The following is a 20525-nucleotide window of genomic DNA, read 5'->3' on the forward strand; positions in this document are numbered from 1 at the left end:
GATTGAGTTGGGCAGGTCATTCCACCTGGAGGGAACAGTTAATGAAAAAGTCCATGAACGTTTTATCACAGGTTGAATGCAAAATGTTTCAGGCATTTCAGTCAAATGTACTTTATGCAATATTTCAAACCTTTATCCCACTTGGGAAAATCAACCCATGGCAACAGTATAAAAGTAGCTTGACTGATCACTAATGGTGTATAAAGTACCTGAAAGCCATACTCAAGTAAAAGTACAGATATCTTACCAGAAGATTACTTTGGTAGAAGTTAAAGTAACTGTGTAGAATATTACTTGAGTAAAAGTCTTAAAGTATGTGATATTTATTGTACTTAAGTAAGAAAAGTATTTTTTGAAATCTGGATTAAAATTTTTAATGTTATTATAACCTTAAGATGCTATGTGAAGGTTTGAAACAAACTAGTAGTTTCATCTTGCAACTTTCTTGGTAAAGGAAACACATTTTTACACAAATTAATCAAAATGGAATTGGAATTAAACTCTTCTATACATATAACATATATATAAATGTTCATGCACAGCTTGTGTAGCAAGATTGTGTTCAGTTTTATCTCTTTTCTTTTATAATTCATTTTGCATTTTTAGGTAAGAATAATAAGTATTTCATCTGGTACAGTGCTTAGTGTCTTTCGTTTCAACATAAGAAAACATTTCTGGAATATATATCTGAAATAGCATTTAGATGTATTAAGACACAGTTTAATGTATCTCAGAGGGGACATGGATGCATTAAACCTGTAGTTAGAGATGCATAAATTATGTTTTGTTTTTAACATAAAACACTGAATAGTGATATTTGAAATTATTTAAAACATGGAAAACATTTTTTTAGAAATGTGAAATTAAAACCGCCAGCAAGTTACTGTTAATGAGCGAGTCATTGAGAATCAACAGATTAATTCAAACGGATGATTCATTCATGATGAAAGCATTTGACTGTTCATTGCACTGCATTTTACCTTTAATTTTTGTCATAAAATACATATCTGATTGAAAATGGCTTGCATATTGTCCAGCTGCTTGTTTCCTCAAAACAAAAAATATCACAAAATTACTCAAAAAGGAATCAGATTCATAGTGGACAGTTCATTGTCACACTTACATTGCTCCTTTCCTGTTAAATAAGATTCTTTTTTTATATACTTTTTTTTATTTATTTGAGATAAAATTATGATATATATATATATATAAATATGCAGAGTGAGACAAGACAAGCTAGCAAAGACAGTTTGGAAATTATTTCCTTGATTCAATTATACAGTTTAGCGGTGAAAGTGCAAAAATATAAATGTTTTATTATGTTCATCATTGTTTTTGATTAGCATATGTAAATTACATCAAATTTGGAAAAAAGTTATTTACAATTGAGGGATATTCAAACGCTTGCGAATCATTTTGACCAACTCACTGAAAATGATTTGTTCAGGGATCAGAATAAGTTATATATAAAGGATTCAGACAGTAGTTGATCAGGGATAAGTTTGGATGTTGGACAGGATTCTGACACGGTCTTTGGTCATTTGATGACAGCATTATGGAGCCTTCACGTGTTGATCTTTAGACGTTGTGTTAGATGTGTTGGGAGTTACTTTCAGCGCTGTCTTCCTGCCAGAGAGTCCGTCAAGGCTGCGGGACACTGACAGAGAGAGAACGGCTTTCAGATTCAACTCACACCCCCCTGCATACCAGCCTCCTGTAAAACAGCCCAATTTAGCCCTGACACCAGCGCAAACATCTGCGTGCATCTGTCAACACTGATTCCTTCAGTCAGTTAAAAAACAACTCACAGTCTGCGGACAGACACATACACAGCTTTCTTCAATGAACGTATCTGCTCTTTATCATGCTTTCAACATCCTTCTGCATACATGATCATATCATGAAGATAAAAAAAGTGAACACCTGGAGCCCTATCACACACCGGGAGAAATACGGTGCAAGGTGTGGCGCAGGTGTTTTTGCTAGTTTCAGCCCAACATGGTTCTCATTTTCCCATCCTGGGCAGCATTGTTTAAATAGCAAATGCATTTGCGCCCATTTGTTTAGACAATATGCCTGTAGCATGGTCTAGACAATAGCAAAAGTGGATTCACACCCTAAGTGCACCTGCGCGGTGAGCTTTAGACCATGCACTTAGATCGATAAAATAGGATCTTTGACCCTTGATTTTTTAAATTCCCTTTTGTCTGGTTCAGACAGTTGCAGATGTTTAGTTAAAATAGTTGATTAGATAATTTAAAGAAAAAGTTTAAAATGTTTTCACTGGTGCATAAATAATAATTAATGCTCCGTGATGCACTAAGTCACCACAAGTTCGATTAGTGTTTACAGTTTTGCTTATAATTTCCTGTCTTTACATCATATCAATTAAAGTGGCAAAGAGAAAAAAAATGTGAATATGAAAATATGTATTTTTGTATACAGTGGGCCTCGAAAGTTTGGGCACCCTTTGCAGAATCTGTGAAAATGCGAATAATTTTCAAAAAAATAAGAGAGATCATACTATATGCATGTTATATTTTATTTAGTACTGTCCTGAGTAAGATATTGTACATAAAAGATATTAAGATTTAGTCCACAAGACAAAAAAAAAATGCTGAAATTATTAAAATAACCCCACTCAAAAGTTTGGGAACCCTTGGTTCTTAGTACTGTGTTCTGTTACCTGATGATCCTCGACTGTCTTTCTGTTTTGTTTTCTGCAAAGGGTGCCCAAACTTTCGAGCCCCACTGTACGTATTTTGAATGTAGATTTATTTATGAAAGCCCATTATCATCTCGTCTCTTTACAAGGAGAGTTATGTGAATTATTGAATTTTTATTTTAGTTTTATTGTATTTCTTTGCATCTTTTATTTTAGTATTTTTTATTTAGTGTTTTTAATTTTACATTTTATTGTAGTTTATTTGTTCTATCTTTTTTCAGTTTTTGGATTATCCTATATATATATATATATATATATATATAATCGGCCATCTTGGCTAAATATGGCACATTTGCTTTAATTCATGTACTAATTAATGATTATTGTCCCTGTCAAACATTCTGGACAGTTAATGTTGTCTTTTTCTTTTTGCCAGTAGTCTCTTTCTCTTTTTTTTTTCTGTTAGTGAAACCCTCTTGGTTTCACATTCCATATATCTCGATCACCAAACACTGAATTAAACATATGAACCCATGCTTTACAAACCAGCACATGCACACACACACCTCACAGTCAGTGCTAATTTTTGTGAACAGTGCAGGTTTTTTTTTTTGTATGTGAAGTGTTTTTTTTTTTTCTGCATGTGTAAGATAAAAAGCAGTAGAAGATTCAGATTTTTCTGTACTCTGGGAGTCCGTAGGGGCTTGAGTAGTGACTCCCTGCTGGGTTCTTGCCTCTTCGCCTGGCTGGGCAGCTCCAGAAGAAGCGGGAAAGAATGGGAACCTCCAGGCCCTAAGGGAAGAACCTCAGACAGGACCGCACAGATGGACCAGCAGCTTAGTGCTTAAGAGAGATACAGAGTGAACGAGAGAGACTGACTGACTCATTGATGAGTGATGTGCTCAGCAAGTCACAAAACTAAAGAAAAAAAAAAACTGATCAAACTTAGTAAGAGAAGGTTTTCATTTTGCAAAACTGCTTTCCTCTGTTCTTGGATTGTGGCAGATTGGTTGAAGTTCTGAGTTTGTTGCTGAAAGGTTATCAAGTTTCAAACTCTGTAAAGAGCAATCCTTCTGACATCAAAGATGTTATAAGTAATAAGTGTACCCTAGGTCACTTTGCATAAAGCAGTTGCTTACAGAAAGAATATTTAGTGTCTTCCTCTTACGATGTAATTAAAGTGCCTCAAATGCTGAAAGCTGGGTTGAGAATGACTGCTCTCTCAGCCTGGGCCCTGTGTGGTCCTTTGTAAATATTTGATATGAACTTTAGTCATGAATCTGAGCTGCCGCTTGACATTTCATTGCACTGCAATTAGAATTCTCCCTCAAATAGTATTCTTTAATTACACTTGGGAATGTCATAGTCATAGGTCTAGGTATGATAGATGTAGAGCTGCTAACTCTGCAATCACCAGCCACTATGTCAACATCCAATCAGGGATAAGTATTAATGAGGCAATGGAAGCAGCAGTCAGGATGGCTGTAAAGATGTAGGCTGTGTACCAAAACCTAGTGAGCTGCCTACATAGACAGCATTTTAAAGGGAATACTTCACCGAAAATTCTGATATCCTTTAACTCACCCTAATGTTGTTCCAAACCTTCGGGACAGTTTTGAAGAACGCTGGAGCCCATACTATGGAAGTCCATTTCCAGAGAGATACTAAGAAACTGAAACTGTGAAATTATGACATGGAAAGTAATTATAAAAAATATATTTCCTAACTAACTTGATTAACTATTCAAATTATGACACAATAAAAATGTCAATTATGACATAAAAGTCAACATTTTGTCCCAATTATGACTAATCTCATAATTTTTGACTTGTCATAATAGTTTTTGTATTTTTTAGAATGAGTCAGCTCGGTGTTCATCTTCAGTTCTCTCTTCACAGCAGTTCAGTACTGAGTACTGTTTGAGTACATGAATTACTCCGGGATATTGGTTTGTTTGAACTCAGAGGGAGTGTCAGCCACATTAAGTCATTTGTGGATTCTAAGTTCGCGAACCAGATATCACAAACTGCTTTGTTTTGAACTCTCTCACAAATGAGAAGACAATGCTGAATAAAGTCATAGTTTTTGCTATTTTTGGACCAAAATGTATTTTCGCTGCTTCAACAAATTCTAACTGACCCTCTGATGTCACATGGACTACTTCAATTATGTTTTTCTTACCTTTCTGGACATGGACAGTAGGGGTGCTCCGATCACGATCGGCCGATCGTTATGCGCATCTCGTAAGTAAAACCAGTTCTCTAATCAGCGGTTAATTCCATCAGGTGCGTGATTTCACATAGAGCAGCTGTTACTACACAGAGCCGTTGTTAATAAAGCTGACTAGAGAACCGGCTTTACTGATGAGATGCACATAACGATCGGCCGATCGTGATCGGAGCACCCCTAATGGACAGTAAACCGTACACAAGCTTCAATGGAGGGACTGAGAGCTCTCGGATTAAATCTAAAATATCTTAAACTGTGTTCCGAAGATAAACGGAGGTCTCACGGGTTTGGAACGACATCAGGGTAAGTTATTAATGACATCATTTAGATTTTTGGGTGAACTATCCCTTTAAGGGAAGTCATGGCCTAATGGTTAGAGATTCAGTCCTGTAGCCCAAAAGGTTGCGAGTTCAAGTGTTTGGAATTGTAGGTTGTGGGAGTGAATGTACAGAACTGTCTCCACCCTCAATACCACAACGGAGGTGCCCTTGAGCAAGGCACCAAACCCGCAACTGCTGCAGCATAAATGGCTGCCCACTGCTCTGGGTGTGTGTTCAAGGTGTGTGTTCAAGGTGTGTGTGTGTGTGTGTGTGCACTTTGGATGGGTAAAATGCAGAGCACAAATTCCGAGTATGGGTCACCATACTCGGCTGTGTGTATGTCATGTCACTTTGGTAAAGTGTTCTGAATCCAAGTGTTGCCTATGTACTGTAGGCAGTGTATAGCAAAGCAGTGGTACAGAGCCAATGAATCCTGTCTCCATAATAAACATGGTCACTCTCATTCACTTTAAGTCTCTTCCTTACTCTCTCCGTCTCTTTCTTTGTCTTTTCCCTCGTATCACTGAACCCAGCCTTTGAGTGCTGCAGAAATAGAGAGGGACCACTGGACTGGAAATTGCTCTCCCTACATGTCCCCTCTCTCTCTCTTTCTCTCACAGCTCTGTGTGTAGGGTGGTTGTGGATAATTGTCTCTCTGTGCCATACACAGCTGTAGCCGAGGGGTGTTGGACAGCACAGAGAGTTCAGTGTCCCAGTGGGGGACCCGTCAGTGTGTTGGACTCAATTAATCCTCTTTCAGCTGGTTAACACTAAAAATATAACTCCTCTTCCTCGGTACTCTGTATTCAAGCCTTTTGCAGAAACTATGTGCGGCCAGGTGTGATCACACAATGTCTGTTTGTGTTTTGCAGTCTTTACGGGCGACACTTGCAGGCCAACCCAGAGGCACCCAAAAAGAACGCCGACAAATCCAAGAAGATCAGCCGCAAGCCGCTGGCGGCCAAGAACAAGTAACGAAGAGGGCGATGAAGAGCTGATCCGACCATCCAAGATGATGAACCTCACTGCATGTGCCTTTCCATTTGATATTTATTCAGAAATTATGTTTTATATATTGCTTCAGTATTACGTTAATGTAACCTCCAATTGACTCCACTCTTTAAATGCCCCAGCCATATTTTCCAAGTGTCCTTCTCGTCCAATGGCACTTTTTGCCTTCAAAGTGATGCTTCTGTCAAGTCAGACCTGCGTTGGGTGCTAATCAGCTTTTCTGAACGTGTTTGTTGTGTCTCGAGAGGCGGCAGGAGTTTTGTCCTACTCGACCATCCAGACGAGGAGAGCGGTGAATTTTGGGAGGTGGTGATGAGCGTTTTGTAACCGTACAGGGATTTAGCAGGAGTTTGGGGTCTTAGTGGAGTCTGAGCAGGATTGTGTCAGGCCTCCGGGGGTGCACCGCTGACTGCTTCCTCTGCCTCTTAATGACAGATATGAATGGCTGCAAACGGGAGTTTCAGATGGTACACAGCAGATTCCAGACAGAAACACCCCGGTGGCCATTTGAGAGGTTCAACAAGATATCGCGACAAACCACAGATGTGTTCTTTGAAGTGGTTGGCCATTGTTTCTTACTTCTAGATAACATGACGGTGCAACTTTTTACAGAACAGCATACAGTGGTATTTGTAAAGAACCAGTTTCTTGAACCAGTTAATCATTCAATAATATTGTCATTTCTGCCGTCACTACAGCTTTATGTTTTTTTACACTAACATCTAATTCTGCAAAGCTTGGCTGAATTTGAAGTTTTATTTTTTTATGGATGTTATTTCTTATTTTTAAAGGTCACGAGCCATTTCATTGCAATCACATTTAAATTTGTAACATTTGACGATGTTTAATCATGTGCACGCAATGCTGTAAGCTATGTACTGAATTTTTGACATTGAAATAAAGTCACGATTTTGTTGGACGATTCAGATTTTTCTTACAGCCGTCGTAAGTTGGAAAGAAGTTGGTATGACCAAGCAAATCTTCTAAAATATTCATTTCCATTTAAAGGTTCAGGTTGATAACTGTTTTATATTTGAATATATTGTAAAATGTCATTTATTCCTGTGATGCAAAGCTGAATTTTCATCAATGCTCCAGTCGTCAGTGTCACATAATCCTTCAGAAATCATTCTAATATGCTGATTGGCTGCTCAAGAATTTTTTTTTATTTTTTTTATCAAAGTTGTTTTTTTTTTTTCTGCTCAATATTTTTAAGCATTGTTTTCCAGAACATTATGAACATTGTTAAAGTCTTACTTAAGTCTTAAAGTACTGTGACACTGAAGACTAAACATTAGAAGCATGTATTTTCTATTTTTGGTAATTGCCACCAATCCGAAGTCTTATTAAGTGCTTGGAAGAGAAGTTTGCCGCTCCTTGCAAGAAAGTTCTGAAGCGAATGCTTGATTTGCAGGGTGTGATCTGAAACCGTTACAGAGGATCATCACATCTAAAAACGATCTTCCCATCGGAGGCCCTGTCATGGTCCGGACCACCTCCATGACAGCAGATCAGGGGTAAAGGAGCTGACCTTTCAATGCTGTGAGTCAGATGATGATGGCTTGTGTTTGTAGAAGGTCCATGATAGCCGCATGGGATTTCCTGTCTCTCTTTGCTAATATTCTGCTCACATTATTATTACCCTGTCCAGACGCCGCTGTCCTCCTCCTTCACGCTCTCAGCAGGCACATCTGTCCAGCACACGTTCACCCCAATACACTTTCCTTTTGCTCTCAGCAGGAACATCTGTCCATGGCAAAGTCCACACCGTGTACCAAGCCTCTTCCACTCTTCAACTGTCTTGTGACCCTCTGGATTCTTCATCCACTTTTGAAAGTTTTCTTTGGATTCCAAACGGTGGGAGGTGTGGTTTGTAAAAGTTTTCAGCAAACTGCTGGACATTCATTACGGCCCAAAGTCTTCAGCCGATCAATCTCTCGCTCTGCGGAGATGCAGTTGTTTAGATCCCGACCCGAGCTTGTCCCATCCTTCTGCCAGTGTCGATAGGAAATGGGACACTGAAGTTTAAAAATGAGTCTGAATGGCGATGGATCACCATGTGACGACAATTACTCACTGACCTTTCAGAGGAATCCTTGAATGTCTTTTTCTTTTCCTCGAGTTACAGACTTGCAATGATTTTGCTTTGCTTGATTACTTTTTTTGTTTGTTTAGTTTGTTTTATCACCCTGTTTAAAACAATTTCTCGTGGCGTACTCTCTATGCAGCTCATACGCTGAAGGGCATTACGGCCCTCACTAACCGAGGTCATTGATTTTTGTCGCTTGATTTATGGGGCCAGGGAAACTCCTCTGGAGAGCAGGTCCCATGCAGACCAATGAAATGGCGTCGCCAGAGACGCTGTTGAACCTAGACTTTCATCAAGCGCTGAGGGTAAACAGTATGGATAGTGGCCCATTGTGTTGTCTGAAGATAATTGGAAGCATTTGAGACCTCGCTGAGTCAAAACTCAGAACAATACAACAGATTCGGTGCCAACGGTGCAACCAGTCCATCTAACCGATAATCACACGAAACAGAGGTTACTAACCAACTAACCTGTTGAAATCTTGAGAGATGTACCTCAACCATTTAGTAGCACACAGTCGTGCAACTGCAAGATGGTCGATTCCCAGATTGGAGGTAAATGAATGATTTGTTCTTGCATCCTGTAGTGGCAGTGCATCACTGGCAGGTCTATACTATTGGCATACGTGTCATTTAGTGGTTGCACCTTTACCTTCAAAGCTCATTCTCAGGGATACTTGAATAAACATTTTCAATAGCTTAATTTTTCACTGTGCAGTGACCTAGAACATCAGCTTTATTAAAAGGAGACTGTGCAAGTCCAAAAGTTTGGGTTGCACGTCTAAAACAAAAAATAAACTAAAGACCTTTCAGTGATATTAAAATATTCCAAATCCAAATGTATTAAAAGCGGTCTAATCTAAAATTCACTTCACATGTGCATACTCGTACAGCTGAGGTGACATAAATTCAACAAGTATAAATATATTTGATTTATACTCTTGATTGATCACAATTTGTTACCCAAAACGTTATTTTAATTATTATTATTATTTATTTTTTTTGCATTGGATTGTATTGTTTTTTGTTTAGTTTTTTTTTTTTTTTTTTTTTTTTTTTTTTTTTTTACTTATGATTAGAATATTGTATTTATTTAAACTTATAAATACATTTTGCGATTAAATATTGATGATAATTAGTAGTAGTTCAAATAAGTAGCTTGAAATAGATTTGATGGGTTGTTAACTTCAGAAAGTAGGCCTGTTTCATAAGGTATTCATCTGAAATCAATGTTCATGACCACCAGATTCCCTCAAGTGTCACAACTTGTCCCGTTATATTTAAAGTGTTTAGAACAGTCTAGATTTGTGTTAGAATGCTGCTTTTGTGTCTGTTTCTGTACTGTGTAGATATCTGATGTGTGATGTGGTGGTTTGGTGTGTTATAAGACAGCGCTGGATCTCTCCCTCCCTCTTTTTCTCTCGTGTCCTGCGCTGCGCTCACACTCACACTCACGCAGAGAGCGTCTCAGTTCTCCAGATCTTCATGACATCCCGCTTTATCCAGCTCATCCCGTCTTTTGTGCGCAGAGAAAAGACTTTAAAAGCGAGGGAAGGATATCAGGGTGAGTTCGAGGATCTCAGGCAGCTTTTCTCGTCCATCGGTGGAGTTTTTCCCTTTGCGCGTCCACATGTGGAGAGACGCTGATGGTGATGCGCTTCTGGAGAGCTGATGCTGATGCTGAAGCGGGGCTGTGAGTGAGCCAACATCAGCAGAAAAGAAGTTAAGTGAGAGAAGAATACAAGAGGGAAAAAAAGAGAAGCTGTTGGGGCCGGAGCCAGGAGTTCATTAACAAAACCAATAGGACTTTTTTTCTCATCTGTAGAGGTGCCTCACCAACCTTCAAAATTTCTCCCAAAAGCAGACAGGAGGATCGGCCGGTGCTGACGAGACTCGTCGGCAGGAAGCGGCTGATCGTGGCTGGGGTGCTCGGTGTGGTCATGGTCCTGGTGCTGGTGATCCTGATCCCGGTTTTGGTGAGCTCTGCCGGGACATCCGCCGCGCACTACGAGATGCTCGGCACCTGCAGGATGGTTTGCGATCCATACGGTACCAAATCCCCGACCAGCACGGTCTCAGCAGACCCGGCCCGGGACAGCAGTCTTATGCAGTCTTTACCAACTTTTATACAAGGTCCGAAAGGTGAACCGGGACGCCCAGGGAAAGTGGGGCCGAGGGGCCCTCCCGGTGAACCCGGACCCCCTGGACCTCCCGGAGAGAAGGGGGAACCGGGACGACCTGGATTACCTGGGCAGCCGGGACCAAACATGGCAACCGGCGCCATCAGCGCGGCCACCTACAGCACCGTGCCCAAAATCGCCTTTTACGCAGGGCTCAAAAAGCAGCACGAGGGCTACGAGCTGCTGAAGTTTGACGACGTTGTCACGAATCTCGGGAATCATTACGACCCAACCACGGGCAAATTTACCTGCTCCATACCGGGAATATACTTCTTTACCTACCATGTGCTCATGAGAGGAGGAGACGGAACCAGCATGTGGGCTGATCTCTGCAAGAACAACCAGGTGAGTGCGCGCAAACACAAAGCACTAAAATATTCTCCTCATGGCATAGGTTTCTTGTGGACAAATCCAGGTGTTTTTCAAATAATGCAGCACCTTTTTCGTTTACTAATTAAATGCAGTTTATATATGCACAAACACGTCAACATTTGAAGTGGATCAAAACCTTTCATCAAAATTGAGAGAATTTCATCTAAACAGTTTTTCTCGTCTTAGGACAACTTAAATTAACTTTTTTGATCTATTTCAGATGTTGACTATTGTGTGTGTGTGTGTGAGAGAGAGAGATTTGTCTAATCAAATAAGAGATTTACGTCTTTTTTATTTAACAAATAGCATTAAGCTTGAGTTCAAGTAGGAATTTGGATAGGGTTTTCAGGTAGTGATCTTAGAAAATTTATTTTGTATTTGATGCAGATTATCAAGGTGAAAATTAATGACTTGAATTAATTCACACCTAAATTGAAAACTTAAATAAACTGTGTTAATAGAAGAAACAGCTTGAGTGAGTCAAAGCAATTTTATGTGTTTCATGCAGCACCAGGATCCAGCATGACATATATTAAGAACATTAAATTAATTCTAGTCTCATTAAAAGTTAAACCTTGCCAATATTGCTGGCTAGAGTTTTTTCTTGCATGAAAAGCTTCACGATCTCTCTCTCTCTAACAATTTTTTACATACGTAAAACCACTATATATATATATATATATATATATATATATATATACACACACACACACACACACACACACACACACACACACACACATATAATTTACATATGTATCTACAAAATTTGTTAATAAAATACAAAAGGTGCTAAAAAAAATTTTTTTTGAAATGTATATCAAATACACAAAAATTATGTATTTATTTAATTTATATGCATTAACATCACCATACATGCCACTTTTTTTATGTCCTGGTGTAAAAACAAACAAATCTGCACTTTTCATTAATACAAAAGGTTTTTTTCAAAAGGTGTGGTCAATATGATAATATGAACATATACTTACTTGTGTGTTATACATTAAATATTAACTTAAACAGTAACACTCAGACTAAATAAACCCAGTGCTTTTTTGCTGAGCCTCATGAAGGGTCTATAAAGACCTCGAGACCTAATATATATATTCATGGAAAGCATATGCATCTTCTCCATCTGACAATGTTCCTCTCCTCCTGCAGGTCCGTGCCAGCGCCATCGCCCAGGACGCAGATCAAAACTACGACTACGCCAGCAACAGCGCTGTTCTTCATCTGGAGCCCGGAGACGAAGTCTACATCAAATTAGACGGGGGTAAAGCCCACGGGGGCAACAACAACAAGTACAGCACCTTCTCTGGTTTTATTATATATGCCGATTAGGACATACGCACCTACTCCAGATGGTCTGTTCCGTCCCCCTCTGCTATTCCTCTTCCTTTCTTCTTTTTTTTTATTTTTTGGCATAATTTTCCTTTGGGCCCAGGGCAAGCACACAGACCTGCATAAACACCCCTCATCATTAGTCTGTAGATGTGGGTTTGGAGGCAGAACTCTTTGCCCTGCAATCCGAAAATCAAGAAAGAACCAAAAAAAAAAAAAAAAAAAAAAGCCTGGAAAAGAAGCACTTCATCACAGAGGAAACGAAGCTACCGAGGAGTTTACTGTGTGTCTTTCTATGTCTGTGGCCATCAAAGAAGCCTGTGAGATGTTTTCTAATATGTAACCTGACATAATCAGCTATATGTGCAATAATGTAAACTTACGATATCTGTTAATCAGAAACCATCTCGGTCAGTCGGATGCCTGAATGAGTTGCTTATCACGATGCATTAGCCCAAATTTCATCATCTTCCATTAGATATCCAGTGTAACCTGACCAAAGTGTTCCCCTTGCATAATATATATCTGCTAAATCGCTGCAGATATTTATTCCCTGATTGTTTGTGAGTGCTTATTATAAATTAGGGGCATAAAAACAAAACGATATACCTTGGTGGTAATGGCATGCCATGAAATTATATTCCAGAATCGCTAAAGCTTTCAGCATTTTACTTTTGGTCTGCCGTGTCAAAAGCCCTTTTTTTTTAAGGGTTAGTAATGTTAGCCGGCATCTTTTATTGCACACAGACGTACTAGACCGAGAAGGAATATGTTTCTTGTGATATTTAGAGCACTATGCAGAGTATGGGTGTTAATATGTAAATGTGTATCTATCTTCAGAGATTTCCAGAATGTTATTAATATTGCATATTATTTTTAGTGTAAATATGGTATTGAATTTCTTTCTGTTTGTTTGTTTGTTGTTGTTTTAATATGAACGAGCATCAGGTGAGCGTTATGTATCTGTGTCACTCTCATCTCCAGGTTGGGATGGCAGGGAAATGTGTGTGATGAATTATTATCCGAGGATTGTTTTTCTGTTCCTGTCCTGCTGCTGTAATTCTCATTCACATCTACAACCCTTCAAACACATTTTCCATTAAATGGAAATTTGATCTGATTTTTGCCTTTTCCTCATTTTATGTATCAGTTTCTATATGCATGTTCATTAGGGAAAACTGTACTTATACATGCACTTTCCAAAACGTTGAAAGGTTCTTTGGGGAACCAAAAATGGTATTTGGCATTGGCTTCTATGGCATTTCATACATCATTCAGTGTATGAAGGTTTCATAGGAGTGAGTGAATGTCCGAACAGCATTGCAGTTTTGGGGTGAATGTCACTGCCGGACCAGAGCTTATAAACGGTTCCTGTATGCCAGTAAATGTTTTTACCTTCTATCAAACTCAAATGGAAGATGTTTGTTTCTCCAAGTCCAGTGAGTCTGGGTTTATGTGGTCCTTCTGAGATTAAAATTTTGATGGTGGACGGTGAAGGTGAGCTGGAGGACTCGCTCACGCACTCCAGATGGAGGTCTGGCCTCTGCAGCTGTGAATGAACCAAAATGAATCACTCCAGATGAATTCAGTCGTTTAATAACGTCAAAGAGACACTGGACGCATCTCAGTAATAGAGATGGATGTTTGGGGGAGTCTACGTTATATGCTGTCTCAAAGTTGACATAAAACAATTGCATACATTTCCTTTCGTGCATTAAGTTCTATTTCATAGGGAATGTGTGTGTGTGTGTGACCGGGCCAATCAGTGAGGGGTCAAACAGGAGTCAAAGCTCTGTGTAAAACATTCACCAACCATAAAGATCCCTGACATAAAGACAGCCTTTTATAATGAGCTCACACTCTTTCTGCCTCTTTATTTCACTTTCCTTTTCCCCTTATATACATTCAGAAATCAAAAGGGAAAAATAATTCAAAGCCATTAAAAACAAATATAGGCTCAGATACACATTGTGACAATTCTTAGGACTATTTTATTAATTTAGGTTATTTTAAGTCTGTTTTTAAGTATTATGGATAACTTTTAAGTCCTTTTTAGTCCAATATATGCTCCAGTTTTTTTTTTTTTTTCTCTCTTTTTTTCTCTTGGTTCAAATGATTCAGTTCAATTTCCCCCAAAATTTTGTGAAAGATATAGTCCTAAAAATATATTTCTTAATTTTTTCCCCAGGGTTCATTTTTATTTATTTATTTATTTTTAGCAATTTTAATTTACCCTGTTTTTCGGACTATATGTCGCTCCTGAGTATAAGTCACATCAGTTCAAAAATACGTCATGATGAGGAAGAAAACATATATAAATTGCACTGGACTATAAGTCGCATTTATTTAAAACCAAGAACCAAGAGAGAACATTACCGTCTACAGCCGCCAGAGGGAGCTCTATGTTTTCAGTGTAGACTACAGGAGCACTGAGCAACATAGAGCGCCCTCTAGCGGCTGTAGACGGTAATGTTTTCTCTTGATTCATTTCTCTCGGTTCATTGTGTAATTAATTTTGATAAATAAGTCGCACCTGACTATAAGTCGCAGGACCAGCCAAGCTATGAAAAAAAGTGTGATTATAGCCCGGAAAATATGGGTAAATTTTTTTGGTGCATGACAAGTAAATCTCTTTTACTCAGATTAGTAAAGACACCAAAGTCAATTTTTTAAGGTCCATTTATTTTATTTTTTCTTCAATTAATCTGTAATGAAATTTTGATGTGGTTTACACTTTTTAAGAACAATAATTCTCAGTATTTTCTGAAAAAACTGCTTAATTTTAAGACTTTCAGTTTTATAAACTTTAATCTGTAATATGAAAATATTTTTTTGTTCTTTATTTATTTTTATTATTGCATTACTGTACTTTAACTGTAATACTGTAAAACAGTACAGAATTCTAGGAACATTAATATTAATAATAATAATAATAGTAAACCAAAAATCAATAATCCAGAAAAATCCAGGGAAGGTTTACGTTATTTTGAAGAAATTGTCACAATTACATAAAAATATGTGAATATAATGTATTGTAAAAAAAAAAAAAAAAAAAAAACGATAAATCTTTTTTTTTAAATAAATCAAATTATAGTTTTTGTTTACAGATTATGTGTGTGTACTGTATATATATATATATATATATATATATATATACACACATGCATGCATATATTTAAGAAAAAAATATTATGAAATATATTTATGAATAATATGAAAATACATGTATGCTTGTAAATACATGTAACTATTTTCAAAATATATACATGTATTCATATATACATAGTAAATATACACAGTACGCACACACATGTATTATGTAAACAAATTTTTTTTTATTTTGGATGCGATTAATCATTTAACAGCACTAAATGTTACATTGCATTTCCATACTCTAGTTTTTACTCTATTTATTATTTTGTTTATAAAGAGAGAGATTTACTTGATGATTTATTGTAACCTTATTTCACAAATCATCCACAAATATTAACAGATCTGATAAATAAAGACATAACTAATCGGCTTCTGTCATGTCTTGTGTTCGCGCAGCTTCAGAGGTCACAGAGTAACATGTTGTGAATGTCGATCCAGGGCTCAGAGGATTTGTTCAGGGTCAGTTCCTCATCTAACTGCAGACCGAGGCCAAGAGCCACACAGTTTTCCCTCTTTATGTGACTAAACAAAATCTTTTCTGCGCCCCTGAACGGATGTCATTCATCACCAGGATCCCTGTCCAAGAAGCCACCTGTTCAGTCCTTTCACAGGGCGACCGCGACGGACACATCACTCAACATCAGTCACCTTTCACCCAGAATACTGTCCTCATGACCAGACGACGTGCAGAGATTTCCAAACACATCTCGCTCAACTAATTAGACATGCGTAACATGCCACAAACGTTTATGGTGAATTGTCTCTCTGATTGAAAAGATGTCAGCCGACCAAGGCTTTTTAATCATTTGTTTATTATTTCACCCTGAACAGGTCTAATAGTTAGAGAAGCACTGATTGGCTGTAAAGAAGTGTGGGTGTGGTCAATAGCTCAGATTCAGAATGATTAATCACAGAATAATAATATATTATACTAATAAAATCATTAAAAAAATACAATATACTTAAAATATATACTCTAAATATAACTACTATAATATATATATAGATGTTTGTGTGTGTGTGTGTGTGTGTGTGTTAGTGCCGGGCAATTAATCATATCCAAAATAAAAGTTTTTTTTTTTAATATATAATTAGTGTATGCACTGTGTTTATTTTTGATGCGATTAATCATGATAAATCTTTGCATATACGTAAAATACACACACACACACACACACACACACACACACACACACACACAAATAAAATAATAATGATAAATATTTTTATAAACAAAAATTATTTTATTGTGATAGTTTTTGTGATATTTTTATAAACAAAAATTATTTTATTGTGATAGATTTTTTTTTATTAAGAAAGTGGAGTGTAGTCAATTCAGAATGAATTATCACAGTATAATATATTAATATAATAAAAAGTGTGATATTTTAAATAAAATAAAATATTTTTATTTATAATTTTTATTTGATCTTTACCTATTTTTGATTAGATATTTTAACATCCTATTTATATAAAAATTAAGTAATTTTAAAAAAACTAAAACAAATACATTCTATATAACATATATTATTTCAAATTATTAACAATTAACTAGTAATATTATTGCATATTATAAAATTACATATATTTACAAATATTTAAATGTAACATATATAAAATATAATAAAATCAATAGTATAAAAAGCATATATATATATATATATATATACACACACAAAAGTCTTCATAGACTGAAGCCTGGGTAGGAGTTTCTTTTCTAGCTCTTATATTGACACAAATCCTCTTACAGGTGGACCAGTGTAAATATGAGCCCTTGATATGAATTTATGGGCCACGTCTGTACAAAACCCTAGTGCACAGTTTATGAGCTAATTATGCAAACACTAAATGAAATTGCAGCACTATGAAAGGTCATCCTCTCACTTATGACTCGGTCGCTCATCATTCGGTGCCCTGCATCAGTTACAGAGAGCCGCCGCCATCAGATCTTCATCTGCAGGAAGGATTGAGACGCAAAAAAACAACAGGTTTGACTGGAGGTTTGTTCCACCCACTCATGGGCCCGGAGCTAAAATTGTTTGACTGGATCTTAAGGAATCTTAAAGCTGTCCTGAGTTTCCCTCGAATGCTTTGTGAGTTTAAATACGCTGCTCCGTTTTGTCCTAGCCACTCTGGTGTGCTGGCCCAGAAAACCTCATCCTACTTCCTTGCTCACGGATTTTTCTCTTCCTAGGTGTCTGTATGCGAATATGTGTATGAGAGATAAAAATAGTCTTGTCAGAATTTTTGGGAGTAGGAATAAACCATGCCTGATCATAAAGAGGTTGCATATTTTGATGAGAAACAGACTGAATCTTAAATACAGGGTTAAAGCACAAAACTCTATATTTTGTAATGAATAAGAAGTCTCAATTGAAATATGACTTATCATGTACACACACACAGAGAGAGAGAGAGAGTTGTATGGGACCCATGGGTGTCATTACTTGGAGAGAAAGAGAGAAAGAGGGTCTCTAGGACAAAATTCAATACAAATTGATAAAAATGCTGAGGGAATACATTGTGTATCATTTATCTAGAAGTGCTAGTAAAAAGAATTGGACAATTGTAGGCCTGCAGACCGGAGGAGGAGAGGCGAAATCAATCTGTATTGTTTATTTCTGAGCGCCGTTATAGCTACAGGACATTCATAATACTGGCATGTTGTGCTACTTATTGGGGATCACAAACAAGATTGGAGCCAGTATTTCAGTTGAGGTTCACCGAGCTCTAAATCCATCTTCAGATTCTTCCTTACGTCTTGTCTTGAGAGTATCATACGGATAATGTACTGTAAAACCACATTATATTCAGCTGTAAAAAAAAAAAAAAAAAAAAAAAACTATTTTGTCATTTTCTCACACTCTTGTAATTTTGTGATTACTATCTGAATTTGCTCTCCATTTCCATTATACTGAAAGCTTGAAGAAAGAAAGTCAGTGAATGACTGAACTTCATTTTTTTGGGTGGACTGTCCCTTTAATAAAAGATAATCAAGTGGCAGACTGCATAAATAAGTAGGTCTGTGTGCATTATAATAAGATAAATGGGCTGCAATCAGAGGTTTTTTTTTGGGGGGGGGGGGATTGTCTGGTGAGTGAGAAAGTGGAAGGAGAGAAAAAGAGTGGAGGAAGTGTACTGCTCTTACTGGATCAATGCATGTGTGTGAATATCAGATACACACACATTTGAGCATATCAAGGTCAAGAGAGAGAAAACTATGAGAGTGAGAAGGTTCGAGGAACGTTAAGTAGGTCCCTCATGCAGCAGATATAATGACTGCTGTCACCGACACAAACACCTCCACTATATATAGCTGAACACCGAGATACTCTCATGCTCACCAGGGCTGTACTTTTATGATCCAAAATACAGTAATATTGTGAAATATTTTTCTATTTGAAAATATTGTAAAATGTAATTTATTCCTGTGATCAATGCAGAATTTTCAGCATCATTACTCTCAGCAATTCAATTCAATTCAATTCAAGTTTATTTGTATAGCACTTTTTACAAAATAAATCGTTACAAAGCAACTTTACAGAAAATTATGTTTCTACAATATTTAGTAGTTGCTAGTAGTTTGTGCACATTTGACAGGATTTTAGAAAAAAAAATAATAATAATACAAGACGTAGTCAGCTAGACGATGAACTATCAATATTATTAATTACGTTATTATATGATTCAGTCACACATTTAGCAATAATTGTTAGTTCTGTTTGTTGATTCAAGGTTAGCATCATCTGGGGTCCTCTGAGGGTCAGCATCAATCTCTTCTCAGGTGTTCTGGATCCAGACTGGAGCTTGTGTAAATCCTAGTTACCACGGGATGTAAATCCCATGGCGAAACATAGAAACAAAATACAGACATCATTAGCACAGCTGCTGATCCAACAAAGTAAAATTAGTTTAAACCCAAGCTAATGAATAAAAATGCAACTTTGAACAGATGCAACTACACTCACAATTAAAAAGATACATTATTTGAATGCTTGGCGAAAGAGATGTGTTTTTAATCTAGATTTAAACAGAGAGAGTGTGTCTGAACCCCGAACATTATCAGGAAGGCTATTCCAGAGTTTGGGAGCCAAATGTGAGCAAAGCTCTACCTCCTTTAGTGGACTTTGCATCCTAGAACGACCAAAAGTCCAGGTTTTGTGACCTTAGGGTGCCGTGATGGGTTGTAACGGTGGTAGAAGGCTAGTTAGGTACGCTGGAGCTAAACCATTTAGGGCCTTATAGGTAAGTAATGACATCACATGATCCTTCAGAAATTATTCCAGTATTCTGATTTGCTGCTCAAGAAACATTTCCGATTATTATCAGTGTTGAAACAGTTGTGTTGCTTAATACTTTTTGCGGGAACCATGATACGATTTTTCCCAGGATTCACTGATGAAAAGCAAGATCAATAGAACAGCATTTATTTGAAATAGAAATCTTCTTCACACTAAACAAATGTGGTGTAGATGTAAATGTAAATGTAAATGTGCCGTTTCTGCTCAGAAATTCACAAACAAGAAAATACAGAAATGAATAAAATTACGAATTTAATGAAATATTGAAGTAGGTTTTTTAGGTAAAAATACTCTATATTATGTACAATCATGTTTTAAAAATGTAAGATGGTAAATGTTTTTAAAGTCACTTTTGATCTAATTAATATGAAATAATCAAATAAAATGTTTAGAAAACATATTTATAAATAATACAAAATATAAAAGACTGACCCAAACTTTGAACACTACAGACTACAATTTATTATTTAAAATATTTCAAGTGAATTTAGGCACCACAACATCATTATAAAAAATGAATATTCATTATTCACTTTGAGATTTGCTAAGGATTACATATGTCATTATACATGTTTAATATGTTATTAAATAACATTTAATCATTTTTAAAGATTACATTTGGAAGAGCTTTAGACCATGTTAACACCAATGTAAATGTAAATGCAGCTTGCACAATTAAATATCCAATATTTAAATGAAATCAAATCATAAATAAAAATATTAAATAATACAAATAATTAAATCACTAAATGTAAAAAGAAATCCCGAATAACTTCTGAAAAAAAAGTTTTCTTAGTTTTTTGACACTTCCTTGGCATATGAAAGTGCAAATCAACATTTAATTTCTCAACTTTTAGGGGCATAC

The 20525-nt window shown here is 36.8% G+C and overlaps 2 protein-coding genes across 3 annotated transcripts in view; both read left to right on the forward strand.

Moving 5' to 3' along the window:
- LOC113042565 (ras suppressor protein 1) overlaps positions 1–7145 on the forward strand; it is a 31417-nt gene extending 24272 nt beyond the window's left edge. For both annotated transcript variants that reach the window (XM_026201508.1, XM_026201509.1), the window contains exon 9: positions 6087–7145. In XM_026201508.1, coding sequence (XP_026057293.1) covers positions 6087–6189 — 103 coding nt within the window. In that variant the 3' untranslated portion in view covers positions 6190–7145. The remainder of the gene's footprint in view (positions 1–6086) is intronic.
- A 2351-nt stretch (positions 7146–9496) lies between these two features.
- On the forward strand, positions 9497–13254 carry LOC113042566 (complement C1q-like protein 3). Its single transcript, XM_026201510.1, has 2 exons — positions 9497–10838; positions 12027–13254. The coding sequence occupies exons 1-2, from the start codon at positions 10254–10256 to the stop codon at positions 12204–12206; spliced, it is 765 nt and encodes a 254-aa protein (XP_026057295.1). The 5' UTR covers positions 9497–10253; the 3' UTR covers positions 12207–13254.
- The last annotated feature ends 7271 nt before the right edge of the window (positions 13255–20525 follow it).

The sequence above is a fragment of the Carassius auratus genome, chromosome 24 (genome assembly GCF_003368295.1).
Source record: "Carassius auratus strain Wakin chromosome 24, ASM336829v1, whole genome shotgun sequence".
NCBI lineage: Eukaryota > Metazoa > Chordata > Actinopteri > Cypriniformes > Cyprinidae > Carassius > Carassius auratus.